The sequence below is a fragment of the Corvus kubaryi genome, unplaced genomic scaffold, assembly GCF_017639235.1.
Source record: "Corvus kubaryi isolate FWS band 111438036 unplaced genomic scaffold, C.kubaryi_AGA036_p1.0 136, whole genome shotgun sequence".
Classification (NCBI taxonomy): domain Eukaryota; kingdom Metazoa; phylum Chordata; class Aves; order Passeriformes; family Corvidae; genus Corvus; species Corvus kubaryi.
The window spans coordinates 4,854,133-4,868,078 of NW_024580670.1; the positions used below are offsets into that span (position 1 = coordinate 4,854,133).

At 39.2% G+C, this 13,946-nt stretch overlaps 1 protein-coding gene across 3 annotated transcripts; it reads left to right on the forward strand.

Annotated features, from left to right (window-relative positions):
• The first annotated feature begins 507 nt into the window (after positions 1 to 507).
• Positions 508 to 13,351, forward strand: UBA3 (ubiquitin like modifier activating enzyme 3). 3 transcript variants are annotated; one of them, XM_042014298.1, is made up of 18 exons: positions 517 to 578; positions 696 to 737; positions 3,519 to 3,639; positions 4,600 to 4,680; positions 6,218 to 6,300; positions 6,854 to 6,934; positions 7,531 to 7,574; positions 7,865 to 7,929; positions 8,721 to 8,876; positions 8,995 to 9,097; positions 9,559 to 9,672; positions 10,483 to 10,536; positions 10,981 to 11,017; positions 11,097 to 11,178; positions 11,680 to 11,780; positions 11,911 to 11,974; positions 12,071 to 12,125; positions 12,575 to 13,351. In XM_042014298.1, exons 1-18 carry the CDS (start codon positions 559 to 561, stop codon positions 12,661 to 12,663), a joined length of 1,392 nt encoding a protein of 463 aa, XP_041870232.1. In that variant the 5' UTR covers positions 517 to 558; the 3' UTR covers positions 12,664 to 13,351. The 3 variants fall into 3 exon arrangements, with proteins under 3 accessions (XP_041870241.1, XP_041870232.1, XP_041870246.1); XM_042014312.1 differs by having other exon boundaries at positions 533 to 589; XM_042014307.1 differs by lacking the exon at positions 696 to 737 and having other exon boundaries at positions 508 to 578.
• Positions 13,352 to 13,946: the final 595 nt, after the last annotated feature.

Consider the following 13,946-nt stretch of genomic DNA (forward strand, 5'->3'; position numbering starts at 1 on the left):
GTGACCTAATTGTGGCCTCCCAGTACCTGAACGGAGGCTGCAAGAAAGATGGAGCAAGACTATTTACGAGGGCCTGGAGTGACAGGACAAAGGGGAATGGCTTCAAACTGATGGACGGTAGGTTTAAATATTAGGAAGAAATTTTTCCCTGTGAGGGTGGTGAGGCCTCTGCACAGGTTGCCCAGAGAAACTGCCCAGATGGCTGTCCCATCCCTGGAAGTGTCCAAGACCAGGTTGGACAGGGCTTGGAGCAACTTGGTCTAGCGGAAGGTGTCCCTGCCCATGGCAGGGGGTGGAACAAGATGATCTTTAAGGTCCCTTCCAAGCCAAACCGTTCCATGAGTCTGTGATCATCAGAGAGGCGGGCGCAGGGAAATCCCTCGGGTGCGGGCAGGCAGGACGGGACGGAGCCTCTGTCTCAGAGACCGGGGGTGTCCGGAGGGGGTCCCCGCCGAGTCTCCTTGGCGATTATCGCGACTATCGCCGCCCCCGGGCCGCGCTCAGCCCGGCGGGCCCGGCCCCGCCCCTCGCGGGGCACTGTGGGAAGCAGAGGGAACTATGGCGGATGGTGAGGAACCGTAAGTGCCCTGTATGTGTGTGCTCGGCCGGCCCTGCCCCGGGCCCGGGGTCCCCTCTCCCTCCTCCCCGGTCTCTGTAGCGCGATACTGACCCTTCTTTTATTCTCTCTCTTTTAGGGAGAAGAAAAGAAGGAGGCTAGAGGAGCTGCTGGCGGATGGGTTAGTGCGGGGCTGCGGGCGAGCGGGGCAGGGGCAGCGCTTGCTGGGCCGGGGGTAGGTGAGGGCGAGCCGCAGCCCCGCAGGAGCTGAGGGCTGGGAGGAGGCTGCGGGGCCCGCGGGAGGCGCGGGCAGGGAGGAGGGAGCCCCAGGAAAGGTGGCGTAGGTGGGGCAGGGCCCTTGAGCAGCGTGGGCTCGGGGAGAGAGAGGAACCTCCCGGGGAGAGGAGCAAGGGGCTGCCCCGGAGCGGGGTGGGAGTTGCGGGCTCGCAGCTTGGCATGGTGTGCTGAGGAGCTTGGTGACGAGAGGGGGAAAAGCTGCCTTGCCGGTCAGGGACCTGGGAGGGCCTCTAGGCTAGAAGCAGGTGACTTAAGTTTTGGCTGAAAATTAAAAATTCAGACTGCAGAACAGTTGTCTCTGCACATTAAAACTCTTAAAATCTACGCACCTGACTTAAAGGCCATGAAAACTAATGTTGAGAAATCTTTAACATCATCTGCTTACATCCCTTAATTTACTCCATTCCATGTGCTTGTGTCCCTCTTCCCCAGGATCACCAGGCAGGCCTGCCTGGGCACTGGCAGTGCATGTGTGTCGGGATGAGGGTCACAACATTGCCTGGGCATGTTGGATGGGAGGGGTGCATGCCAAGTCCCCCAAAAGCATGGAGCTTTGGAGATGTGAAGCTGGCAGGGAAAAGTCTGAGCTTAAAGCAATATAAGGACTGTGGTGCTCTGATAGATGAAACAAAATTTAAAATGAAAACAACTCAATGAAATAAATAAGAATTTTGTTAAACTCTTTTGATACCTGGTCATGCTGTTACAACACAAAAAAGAAACACTTGAAAAAATGGTCTCTGAAATAAAACATAAAATCTCAGGTTAAGTTACTGATGTTTTTCAGATCTCCACAATGTCCAACCCTCTAAAAAGCAAACTGTAGTGTAATTGCAAAAGTGAAACTAGATCTTATCATTTTTATCACTTAGGAAGGAAAATATGTCTCTAAACAGAAATACACATCTAAACAGAAAAAGAGTGCTGCTGCTTAATGGCTGTTTATAGGGACTATATAAAAGAATGAAAAAAATTGTTATTAGTGTCGCCAAACGCAGCTTCTACACTCATTTCCAGAGAAGCTAGAACCTGTAATATCCATAGAAGCAGTTTTTGTGATGTCTGTTGACCCATTTTATTTGCTCAAGTCAGTGCTTAATGCACCTCCTGAAATCTGGTGTACAACAGATGAGGGGTTCTGCAGAGGGAGTATTGTGTTTATTTACACCATTTCCCATTATGTGGAATATGTGTATTTTCATATTATTATGAAAACTGGGGGAGATACAAAAGTGCAGCTCAGGTCAAAAGACCATTATGAATTCAAATAATTTTTGTAGGTCTTATTTAACTGCTCATGTAGTAAGTAACTTCCCTCAACAGTTAACTAGGAAAGAGTTCAGTCTGCAATCAAAATTTCATAGAATCCTAGAATGGTTTGGGTTGGAAGGGATCTTAAAGATCATCTCGTTCCAACCCGCTGCCATGGCCAGGGACCCCACAGGTGAATTATGATTTATTTATTCCTGCAGTTCAGAGAAGTTTTTCCCTGTTAATGAAAATTTTTTGCAAAATCAGTTGCCTGTAAGTTAAGTTACCATAGGCGTTCTGTGTTATCCATGTCCTGAATTCTGTGAAGATAAAGGAACTCACTCTAGATGTTTTCACCACATTTACCTTTTATTTTGAGATGAGTTACGAGGAAGTTGTAATAAATTCTAAACATTACCCGGCAGTTATCAGACAAGTGCTTTTCATAGTGCTTCATAGGAGAAAGCAGATAACACTTTATCAGTGGTGGCACATCCTTTCCTACTCATGATTTGCAGAGCTCGTTTATAACGAACTTAGTTTTATATTAACATAGAGTGTAATCATATTTATTGAGTGGAACTCCTATTTAATTGGGAAGTAAGTGTTGATCGTATAGTAGAAAATTACTTGAGAGCTGATTTTGAACTATTCCAGTAAGTCTTTTAAGAATTTAAATCTATACTTATGTACTACTAAAAGTGACCTGCAAAAGGAGAAAAAAATCTGTAAAATCTGTAAAATTCTGCATTGGAAATTTAAAGGAAGATAACTACAAACATTCCTTTTTTTCAAGTGAGACTGTTACTGCAGACAGGCTCATGGATGACTGAAAAATGGGGCGGTTCTAATTCCATGGTACCATTTGAGGGTGAAGAACATTCAAGATTCATGTATTTTTTAAATATTTATTTAAATAAACTACCCTGAAAATTCAGAGGATGATGTTGGGGCACGTTGCTGTAATTTATTCAGAGCCTCACAATTGCAGTTACAGACTGATGAGTCTGTCAAAAAAAGATACAAGACTTGACTTATGAAAAAACCATCACCCTCAAAATCTAAAGGAACAAGCTTTCTTCCAGTGTCCTCTTCAAATATGAGGGAAATAAAAGTAATAAGACTAGACCCTTTTTTCAGTGCAGGTCAACTTTTACTAGTAACAGTTAAATCGGTGGGTTTATTGAAATGCCTGGGTTGTTTTTCCCCTCTGTGCATATTTATAGTATTGCTTTCTAGTTCCACAAATAAAACCCACTCATGCAAATGCTCATGTGCATAACTTACAGGCATAAAGAATATGCAGATGCATTTGTATGAATGGTCAATAATTTAGGTGGTCTTTGTGTAGAAAGTTGGAGGTGTGGCATTTTTCTGTCTGATTTTGCAGCTGAATTTACTGTGTTCTGTGCAGAATGGCTGTTGATGGTGGGTGTGGGGACTCTGGAGACTGGGAAGGTCGCTGGAACCATGTAAAGAAGTTCCTCGAGCGATCTGGACCATTCACACATCCCGATTTCGAGCCAGGCACTCAAGTGAGAAAGACTTAATTTCAATCAAATATCTGTAGAGTGTGTTGCAAATTAATGTGAATAGGTTCATTAATTGACCACCAGCAATGTGTGAGTACTAAAGCTTCATGTAAAGCTTGTGTTGTAATCAATTGAACATTATGGTCATAGAACATGTTGTGTTCTTTTCCTAACTTTGTATTTTTAAGTTGTACACTGTCAATTTCAAGCTTGCTGTCATCATATATAAATACTTAACATCATATGAATTATGCTCTTTTTGAGTTTCACATGAAAAATAGCAGCATTTTTCTCTCCATTTTTAAGTAATTTGATACAGTGAGGAATTTATTGTACTTAAAGAAGAAATTAATGTTAATACGAGTACTTTGAGAACTGGGTAAGACGTGTAGTAGGGTAGACTTTTAAGTATTTCTCCTGTGTTTTTTCTTTTGTTGTATATTTTGTTTCAGACCTTATGGTTGAAAGTATTTTCCTGTTACCTTTTTAATGTACTGTTCAATTATTCACTAGTTGGAGGCTGGGATCAAGTAGAACAGTTCACAGAAAGCAGTTATATGCTTAAAATTTTCAATTCTTTTTGTCCAGCAAAGTTGTCTGTGTCTGTTTAGATTTATTTTGTATTATGTATCAGTGAAATACTTGAAGATGAAAAGCATTATCACCTTAATCCAAATAATAGTAAGAGTGGACCTTGCTTTTTTCATGGTCAAAAGTAATACAAAAGTAATATACTGATATCAGCAAAGGTCTTGATTTTTTCCAAGTGGGGATATAGGAACTGCATGAAGTGAACAACTGATTAAAGTCCAATATGTAATTGCTTCTGCTAATGCAAAGTTGTTTTATCTGTAACTCACTAGGCACTGAGAACTAGGCACTGAAAATTTATGGTAACATGTTTGTAAGGGTCATGAAACAAAGGACAAATTGTATTAATTTTTTGTTTCATGTTTTCTGCAGGCCCTTGATTTTTTGTTAAGCACATGTAAAATACTAGTTATTGGAGCAGGAGGATTAGGATGTGAACTCCTGAAAAATCTGGTAATTACTCTGTTTTAACCCTTTTCTTCTTAGAAACTTCTCTTTTTTTTTTTTTTAATTCTCTTGACAAAACTGTATTTTTTAATTGGCTAATATTGCAGTTTTGATTGTATATAGCTATTAGAATTCTAAATACTAATCAACGTGTGTAAAATAGGTGTTGATACAGACAATAAACATGAAGAATGCACTTGAAAGGTGGTATTTTCATATGTTGCATGTTATTTATTCAGCTATCTCAGAGCTTGTCTTGAGGGACAACAGGCTGCTCTTTATGAAAAGTAGCCGAAAGTTAATGTGCAGCCTTAGATCCAGTCTGATATTGGTGATTTTCCCTAATTGCCAGATCTAGGGAAATGAAGTCAACTAAGAACAAATCATGCTCATAATGGTACAAGGAAGTGTTGTTTGGAATGCAGTAGTTTAATTTCTTTTTATTTTGGTTTTTATCCTCACAAGCACTCATATTCATCTCAGTGTATCACTGTTATGATCCCATTTGAGTTTGGTACTTTGGACTATTACTCTGCTTTCCCATGTTTCTATTTAAGAACAAGGATTTCTGTCCATCCCTTACTCTGTGTGGGATAGCTCTGTTTGTTCAGAAAATGTAAAGGGAGAAATTTCAAAATCTATATATATAAAAAGATTGAGTCTTAAAGGAAAAAACGTATTTTGTACATGACTCAGTTTTTTGGTCACTTCAGAATATCACAACTCATTTCTCTAAACCCTATGTTTTACAGTATTCATTTCCCTTTAACTGCAGTTCACATTGTTTCTTTGTGTGTGATTGATGTCACTACTTTTTCAGATCAGACCCACAATACAGTTTTAAGTTAACTTTTCTGTAAAGTTATTTGCCAGATGTAGTGATGGCCTGCATGCAAATGGAGATGAGGCAGAGTTTCTGTCAGAGGTTCGGTGTATTCTTAGATAGGGAGATGATTTTTGTGTTTGCCTTCTGTTCCAGCATTGAATGCCATGAGGAATGCTGCCTTATTTTGAACTGTGATTTCTGGGTCAATATGCCAGACTCATTTATGCCAACTGTGAAAATAGTCTATGTCCAAAACCTTAAAAGGAATTTTTTAAAAGCCTTTTAAAGGAATTAAACTTTGGTTTTTTGTTCTCACCAAGCAGGCTTATGGTATTTGCTTAAATTCTGTGCTTTTTTTCCCTAATGGATCCTTTTGATTTATCCCAGTTGTGAGGAAATCCTGCAGTTTCCCCTTATAGATCAGCCTACTGTTGGCCTCCCTGTGTTAGGATTAGGTAGGCCAAAGCAATATTGCCTTCAGGAGGACATTGTCTTGGACTGTTGAAATGTTACTAATTCCATCTGTCTAAATGCCAGCACTAGCAGCCCAACAAAACACCTTTGAACAAAGAATGACCATGTACCTGTTTGCACAGGCAATGAGGAGCAAATACATTTGTTCCTCCAGAGGTTGCTTTTTTGGCATGTGGAGTGAATTCTGGAGCTTTGTAAGCATTTAATTTCCCATTAAATGAAGCTGACCTTCTCTTTTCCCAGGCACTGTCTGGCTTCAGACAGATCCATGTTATTGACATGGATACTATTGATGTTTCTAACCTTAATCGACAGTTTTTGTTTCGGTGAGTGATAATTTTACATTTTCACAGCTTAACTTGTTTTGAATGTACACAAATAAAACATGTTAATATGTTCATTATTTTGGTTGGACAAGCTGTCAGTAAAGATTACTGGGCCTTCATGTCACAATAGTACTCAGAATTAACTAAATGTTGCATTTGATTCCTTCTTGTTTTGGGATCTGTGGCATGAAGAAAATCAACATATGTTCCTTGCCATTCCAGTGCAGCTAATGACTAATGGAAAAGGTGACACCAAGGAATAAATGCACACAGATGGAGGTCTCAGATTTTCTGGTACCTTTTTCATCCAAGTACAGTGAAAAATCATTGGATTTTTTTTGGTGCTGATAACTGTAGTTAATTCTGAGGCTCTCATATCTGATGCTTTAAAGGGATCATGGAATGATTTGGGTTGGATGCCTTAGTATTATCCATATCAATAAATTGTCCTAAAGTAACGATTAGCCATTTAATTCGGTATTGCAATGCACAGAGATTGGAAAGACAAAATCTGCTAAAATAATGCATTTGGAATTGCTTGGGTTTTTCCCAGACCGAAGGATGTGGGGCGACCAAAAGCAGAAGTTGCAGCGGAATTCCTGAACAGCCGCATTCCCGACTGTGCTGTTGTACCGTATCCTTTCACAGAGAAGCCCTGAGGGCTTCAATATCCTAGAAAACTCTGTAGGTGGTAAGAGTATCTGAAGTATTTTGCTGCCATCCTGTTTCTCATACAATAAAGAACACATTCATTCAGCTGGTGAGTTGAAAGTTCTTTCTATGTGCCATTAGCATACAGGGAATCTGCATGGGAAAGGCTTGGAAATTATTTTGTATTTTTCCATTGAGTTTTTATTCAGGTGCAATTTTCAATGAGATACTGGAATTATTCACCAGTGAGTTTTGCATAAGTACTGGTAGGAGGCATTAGTTTATAAACATAGAGCAGCACTTACTGATAGAGGACTTGGTGAGAGCACATGTTTTGAGCTTCCTAAATATTTCACCTGCTGAGCTTTCCCATTTGTGACAATTCCAGTGTGCCCTTTACTAGTTGTGTGAGATGTTACAGCTCCAGCAGTGGGAATTTGACTCTCAGATCACATAGTTTTTTAGGAGGTGTTGTATAGAACTACAGTAATAAATTAGATAATATTGTGGCTTTAGGTTAGCAAATAGAAAACAGTAAACTTAACTAAAAATATATTCCTTTACTGGGTTTGCATTCAGATATTTTAAAAAGATTCAAGACATGGATGAAAGCTTCTATCGACGTAAGTGGAATTTGTTTGCCTGACAAACACCCACTGGTGCTTTAGGGGAACCTTGCAGATGTTGCTGCTCACTGCTTTTCCTGGTAGTTTGCTTGCTAATTATTTTAGTCTTCCACAGTATACTGGAAATAGAAGTAACACGTAGACAAAATTTAAGTACATCTGTGATACAGGTAATCTAGGGGAGATAGCTAAGCTACAGTCACTGGCCCTGTTATGGACAGAATACTTTGCTTGTCTTAGGAAGTCCGCATTAGTATAGATTTTGAATAATATTTTTTTCTCCCTAGAGTTTCATATTATTGTTTGTGGGCTGGACTCTATAATTGCAAGAAGATGGATAAATGGCATGCTGGTAAAGTCTTCAATCTTCTTAATGCCTGATGATTGCTTGAGTTTAGATAACTGAAATTAAACATACTTGTGTAGAATGTGTCATTTAAATGAATGAGGGCTGTTGAAACTCACAGCTTTCTGTACCTATTTCTGTTTTCTTTCTGTGAGCTCTCTTACCTGCCCTTTTCTTGAGGTGTGTTAGCCAACATTTGTGCAGTGACTCACAGGGGTAGTTTCAAAGTTAGGTTACATTGCTTCTGCAGTCAGCTTTTGAAAATCAAGAAGGAAAGTTCCAGAGCTTCTCTGGATGCTCCCACTGTGATTTTTTTCTTCATTACCCAAACAGTATTTTTTCAATGACCAGAAAACTGGTCATTGAAAAAAAACTAGGTAGTTTTACTATTGTGAATTTGTTTATTAAACAATGATCTGGAGTGTCTACCTTTATTAAAAAAAATAAAAAGACAAAACCAACAAATCGGGAATCAAACCCTCCAAATCCTTCAAACCAACCAACCAACCAACCAACCATTTGTTCTGATGAACTCTTAAGAACATATATAGCAAATAATAGCATTTATTGGGGAGGAAGGGGAGGAGGTAGAGGGTGAAGGAGGTTGATAAAGTCTTGTGCACTGACAGATAAGTAGTGTTTTATATACTATGCACCCCTAAAATAAAGTCTGTATTAAAAATTCAGTATTATGGTGTACCAGTAAGAATAAAATGTTAGGATTTTTTTTTCTTCCTGCAACTTGTTTAAAAAATCAAACCAAACAAAAACCAACAACCCCTTCCTTTATTCATTAGATGTCATTTTTGCGTTATGAAGATGGTGTCCTGGATCCAAGTTCCATCATACCTCTAATAGATGGAGGGACAGAAGGTTTCAAAGGAAATGTACGTGTGATTATTCCTGGTATGACAGCATGTGTTGAATGCACACTTGCGCTTTATCCACCACAGGTAATTCAGCCAGTGAATTCATTCATTTTTCATAGTCCTCTGATTTTCTGGTTTCTTTTCCTCGTGCTATGCCTAGTGTATCATGGTTTCTTCTGGTTTTCCTCCCCTGCCCAACCAGGTCAATTTTCCCATGTGCACCATTGCATCCATGCCCAGACTGCCAGAGCATTGCATTGAGTATGTCAGGATATTGCAGTGGCCAAAGGAACAGCCTTTTGGAGGTAATTAGTGTATTGTGCTGGTGCTAAATGAACATTTCTCCTTTTAATTAACTTGAGTTGGGTGTATACTTTTAATAATGCAATCCTGTCCCTTAACTTCGTGTGGTTGATGGTCATGTTGGCTCTAAGCCTCCTCTGAGCTGGAGATGGATTTTCTTTTCTTGAACTCACTTTCCAGTTCCATCTTTGCTCATGTTTCTCACACTGCACAGTGTCTTTCTCGAATGAAAATGTAACCTGTAGCAGCTCTATAAATATGTGCAGTGATTATAGTTTGTGTATAGGGTGTGTTAAAACTAAAAATGTTTGTAAAAATAATATTTTGGTTATTTAAAATGTCTAGTTTCAATAGCTTCAGGGGGTATTCATTTCAAATGAAAGGGATTTTTTTAGACAAAAAGAATGCTGTGTTTCTGAAGAACTTTTGTAATTGCAATTTATCTGTAAATTCTTTACTGTAGAAGGTATTGCATTGGATGGGGATGACCCTGAACATATACAGTGGATTTACCAGAAGTCTTTAGAAAGAGCATCACAATTTAATATTAAAGGTGTTACCTACAGACTCACCCAAGGTAAGGGGGTGGCATTTTACCTAGTTGTGGCATTTGCACCTGGGCTGGATTGGCATTCTTTGTGTTTGTTATGATTAAGCTGGCAGCTGTGCTGAGAAAGAGTTCTCTTCGCCCTTAAAACAGTAACAAGCAGCTTGTTTCCTGTGCCAGCACAAATATTTTTATGACGAATCAGATGTTCAGGCATTCATGATGAATCAGAGGAACTTATCTGGGACAAAACGGAACATTTCTTTGCCATTTTATTTTTAACTTGGAGCAGATCCACAGTTTACATTACACGGTGACCACTCTTGCTGGGTCGAAGAGTAGGAACAAAAGCACTTGATTGTCTTTTTTAGGAGTAGCAACATTTTGTGCCAGTTCAGGCTGGTTAAATCTATAGCATCTGTTCTTCTGCTGTCCGTGCCTCTGTTCACATGCAAGTGCAGTATGCTGTTGCTCATTTCATCAGCATTTTAAACACTAACCAAAATGAAAACTCAACTGTCTTTCCTTTATGCATTTCTCCAGTTAAACAGGAATAGAACAGAGTTTTAAATTAATTTCCAGTGCTAAACACAGAATACTTGCATTCAGAGTTTGTTCAGTAGTTCTCTTTGCTTGATACCTGCTTTTTTTCAACGTGCTTGATCCATTCCTGAAATAAAAAAAGTGCCCAGATACTGGAGCCATTATACCCGTTTGTTACAGAAATTCCCGGACCCTTTAAAGTACCTTCAGACCCACCCTTTGAAATTATTCTGTCTAAAAGTAGTCTCTCAATAGAATTTCTTGGAAAACCCAGAGCTCTATGTTTTGTCTTTACAGGGGTGGTTAAACGAATTATTCCAGCAGTAGCTTCTACAAATGCAGTAATTGCAGGTATGCTGAAAGAGCTCATTTCACTTCTGCTTTACTGACTTAAGAGTTTTGTAGGACAACACTTCAGAATTGAGAACTTGGGGAGGATAATAGTAATTTTTAAATGTGTCTCATCTATTCTTACAGTCTCATTTCTGTTTTCCATAGGGAAACTGTATGACTGGATACACGTTATGACTCTGGGAGAGAGCAAAAGCATTTGAGACTGGGGAAAAAAATAACTGAAAAACACAGTACATAGGCTTGACATAGTCTCAGATTAGTGCCAGATCTTTGGTGTTAATGCAGCCTGCTGCCTTCAGATGTTTATTTTTCTCTTTACAGATTGTAATATTTTGATTTTTTTTTTTGTCACTTCTTTGGTACAACTGTGTGCATTAATGTCTGCATGTCTGATAGAGCTAGAAGGTGAAGAAATTGTCTTGTTTTTTTTTCTCATTCCAGCTGTTTGTGCCATGGAAGTTTTTAAAATAGCCACAAGGTATTTAATTTCTTATTAATAACAGCCATGTTTTCCAGCAGAATGCCATGTATCAACACTGACATATTTGTCGTTACAGTGCATATGTTCCTCTTAACAACTACTTGGTGTTCAATGATGTGGATGGATTATACACATACAGTTTTGAAGCTGAAAGAAAGGTTAGTGCCATTAAAAGCTGGAAGGGTTGTTTCCTTGATTTGTATTTATGCAGTTTGTGTGTATTTCTGAACCTCAACATTGAATCAATTTGCCCCTAGCACTGAATGATAATATTTCTGAAGTTTTAAAAGTGGAAACTACAATGTTACTGGTCTGCTACTTCTGCAGAGTAGAACTACAAAAAAAGATCCTCAAACCTAAGACAACTCATGGGCAAATCTTACCAAAGAGAGGTTATGGCAAAAATTGATCTGAACATTGGTGGTATTGGATTTTATGTCAGATGAAATTTGTCATTCATAAATACCTGAGTGCTGTTGGGAGTCAATCAGTGACAGACTTCAGAAGGAAATGGGTTTTGTCATTAATATTTGCAACTATTAATATTTCTAGAGCTAGAACTTTTAAAAAACACAACACAAACACTTTTGAGATCTTAGTAGCAGCATTTCTAAAATCATATTTAACATAATGTGTATTCTTGTGCCGTTTCGTGGTAGGAGAACTGTCCAGCCTGCAGCCAGCTTCCCCAAAACATAGAGATTTCCCCATCAGCTAAATTGCAGGAGATCCTGGATTACTTGACAAATAATGCTTCATTGTAAGTTGCAACCATTCTGACTTACTTGATAATTTGTTGGTTTAGCGTTTAAAAATTGTATTTTCTAAATGTATTTTTGAGCTGATTGCCTGGTTTGTGTTTTGTTTGTTTTTAAATGTTTTATTTATAGGCAGATGAAATCTCCTGCTATCACAGCAACTATGTATGGGGGAAATAAAACACTTTATTTACAGGTAATCTGAACACATATAATTGTCTTTAATAATCTGAATTTACATTTACTGAATTTGAAAGAAAATATTTTTCCCTTTTTTTTTTTTAATTTGCAGACAGTAGCTTCAATTGAAGAACGAACAAGGCCAAATCTTTCCAAGACACTAAAAGGTATCATGGAGCTGTCAGGTGTAGATTCTCAAGTTAGAGAAAGTCAGTTTCACCCCTCTGTATGGATGTTTAGCTTTATCTTGCATTATGGAGTAGAACATGCTTCATTGTCCTTTTACATTCAATACTCATTCAATTTTACTTTCATATTTCCCAGGTATATCAGTTGTTTAAAGGTGAAGTGCAGGCAGATGCAACAAAGCAACCTGATAACTGCTGTAAATTAAACATACTTCAGTAGAGTTTTACATGTATTTCTTGACGAGGTCTGTTTCCTGGTTAAATTAGATTAATATTAATTTAGCCAACGAGCTGTTTGCAGCTTTATTTCATCATATTTATGGTTGGTGGGAATAGCATTCCTAACTTTTTTGGTTTTTTTGAAATTAAAAAAAAAGGCAAAGCACACGGATTTAATTAAATTAATTAAGCTTTTCTTTCTGTTTCAGAACTGGGGCTTGTGGATGGCCAGGAACTTGCAGTTGCTGATGTTACTACACCACAGACTATGTTGTTCAAGCTTCACTTTACCACTTAATTTATTTATAAGTAAAGTGCAAATACAGCAAGAGAAATCTGTGCCCACCTTATTAAAAAAACATACTCTGTGGGTGTTAAAGCAGCCTGAAATGTTCCTGTTAGTGCCAGCATGGTTGAAGGTTAGGAAATCTAAATGAATCACCGTATTTCAGAATTGTATGTAGAAGCCAATATTTGGTGGATTATATTTGTATAAATGCTTATTCATGTACAGATCTCTGATGTATAGAAATACACTTTTCCCTGGTTTTGTTGTCAAAACGTTCAAGCTAGTGTACTTCCAGACACATGGAACTTTAAGGTGGCTAAAAGTCTTGTTTTCAACATGTGTGTACACATATTTGCAGAGAAAAAACATTTTTAAAAGGAACCACAACAATCTGGTTTTAAGTTGTAGCAGTCCTGAGACTTGCTGAGTCACCTTAAACCAAAGGAGGCAGTAGGTGAAAATGAGCATTTCCCTCTTATTGGGTATTGATTTGATCAATTTTATGAAAGGTTTTAAATATGGAAGAGATGGATTAGTTTACAAGAAAGACAAAAAGAGAAAATTATCAACTGTACATGAAAATACAGACGTGTCTCCTCATTGTCCCCAAGCAACTGCCGTGCACAGCATTGCAAGGTTATGTTCAAGTATCATTGGTGCTGTTAAGGTATTTATTAATAAAAAAATCAGAAAGACACCTGAGTTTGTAGCTTTTCTGTGGGCATTCAGGAGCACTTACAACCTCGATTAAAAAACTTGGGGCATCATTTGGCTGCTTTAGTCAGAGACTAAGCAGTGCTGAGTGCCACAACCTGGATTCTAGTCTGATGCATTAGCTGTGTTTGAAGTTTACATTTTTTTTAAACGAGGAACTGCATAGTTTAAAAGGACAAGGGTTAATGGGTACAAATTGAAACAGGGGAAGTAGGGGTACATGACAAGGAGTAATGGATACAAACTGGAAGAGGGGAAATTTAGGCTAGATATTAGGAAGAAATTCTCTCCTGTGAGGGTGGTGAGGGACTGGCACAAGTTGCCCAGAGAAGCTGTGGCAGCCCCACCCCTGGAAGTGTTCCAGGCCAGGTTGGGCGGGGCTCGGAGTGGAAGATGTCCCTGCCCGTGGTAGGGAGCGGACCCGGACGGTGTTTAAGGTCTCTTCCAGCCCTTGAGCCAAGGCGTTCGGCTCGCTCTCGAGGCGCTGTGAGGGAGGGTGGTCCCGGCCCCGCCTCCCGGACGTGTCGGGCCGGATGCGGCTGCGCCGGGCCCGGGTGCGACGTGGATCCGGCGGCGCC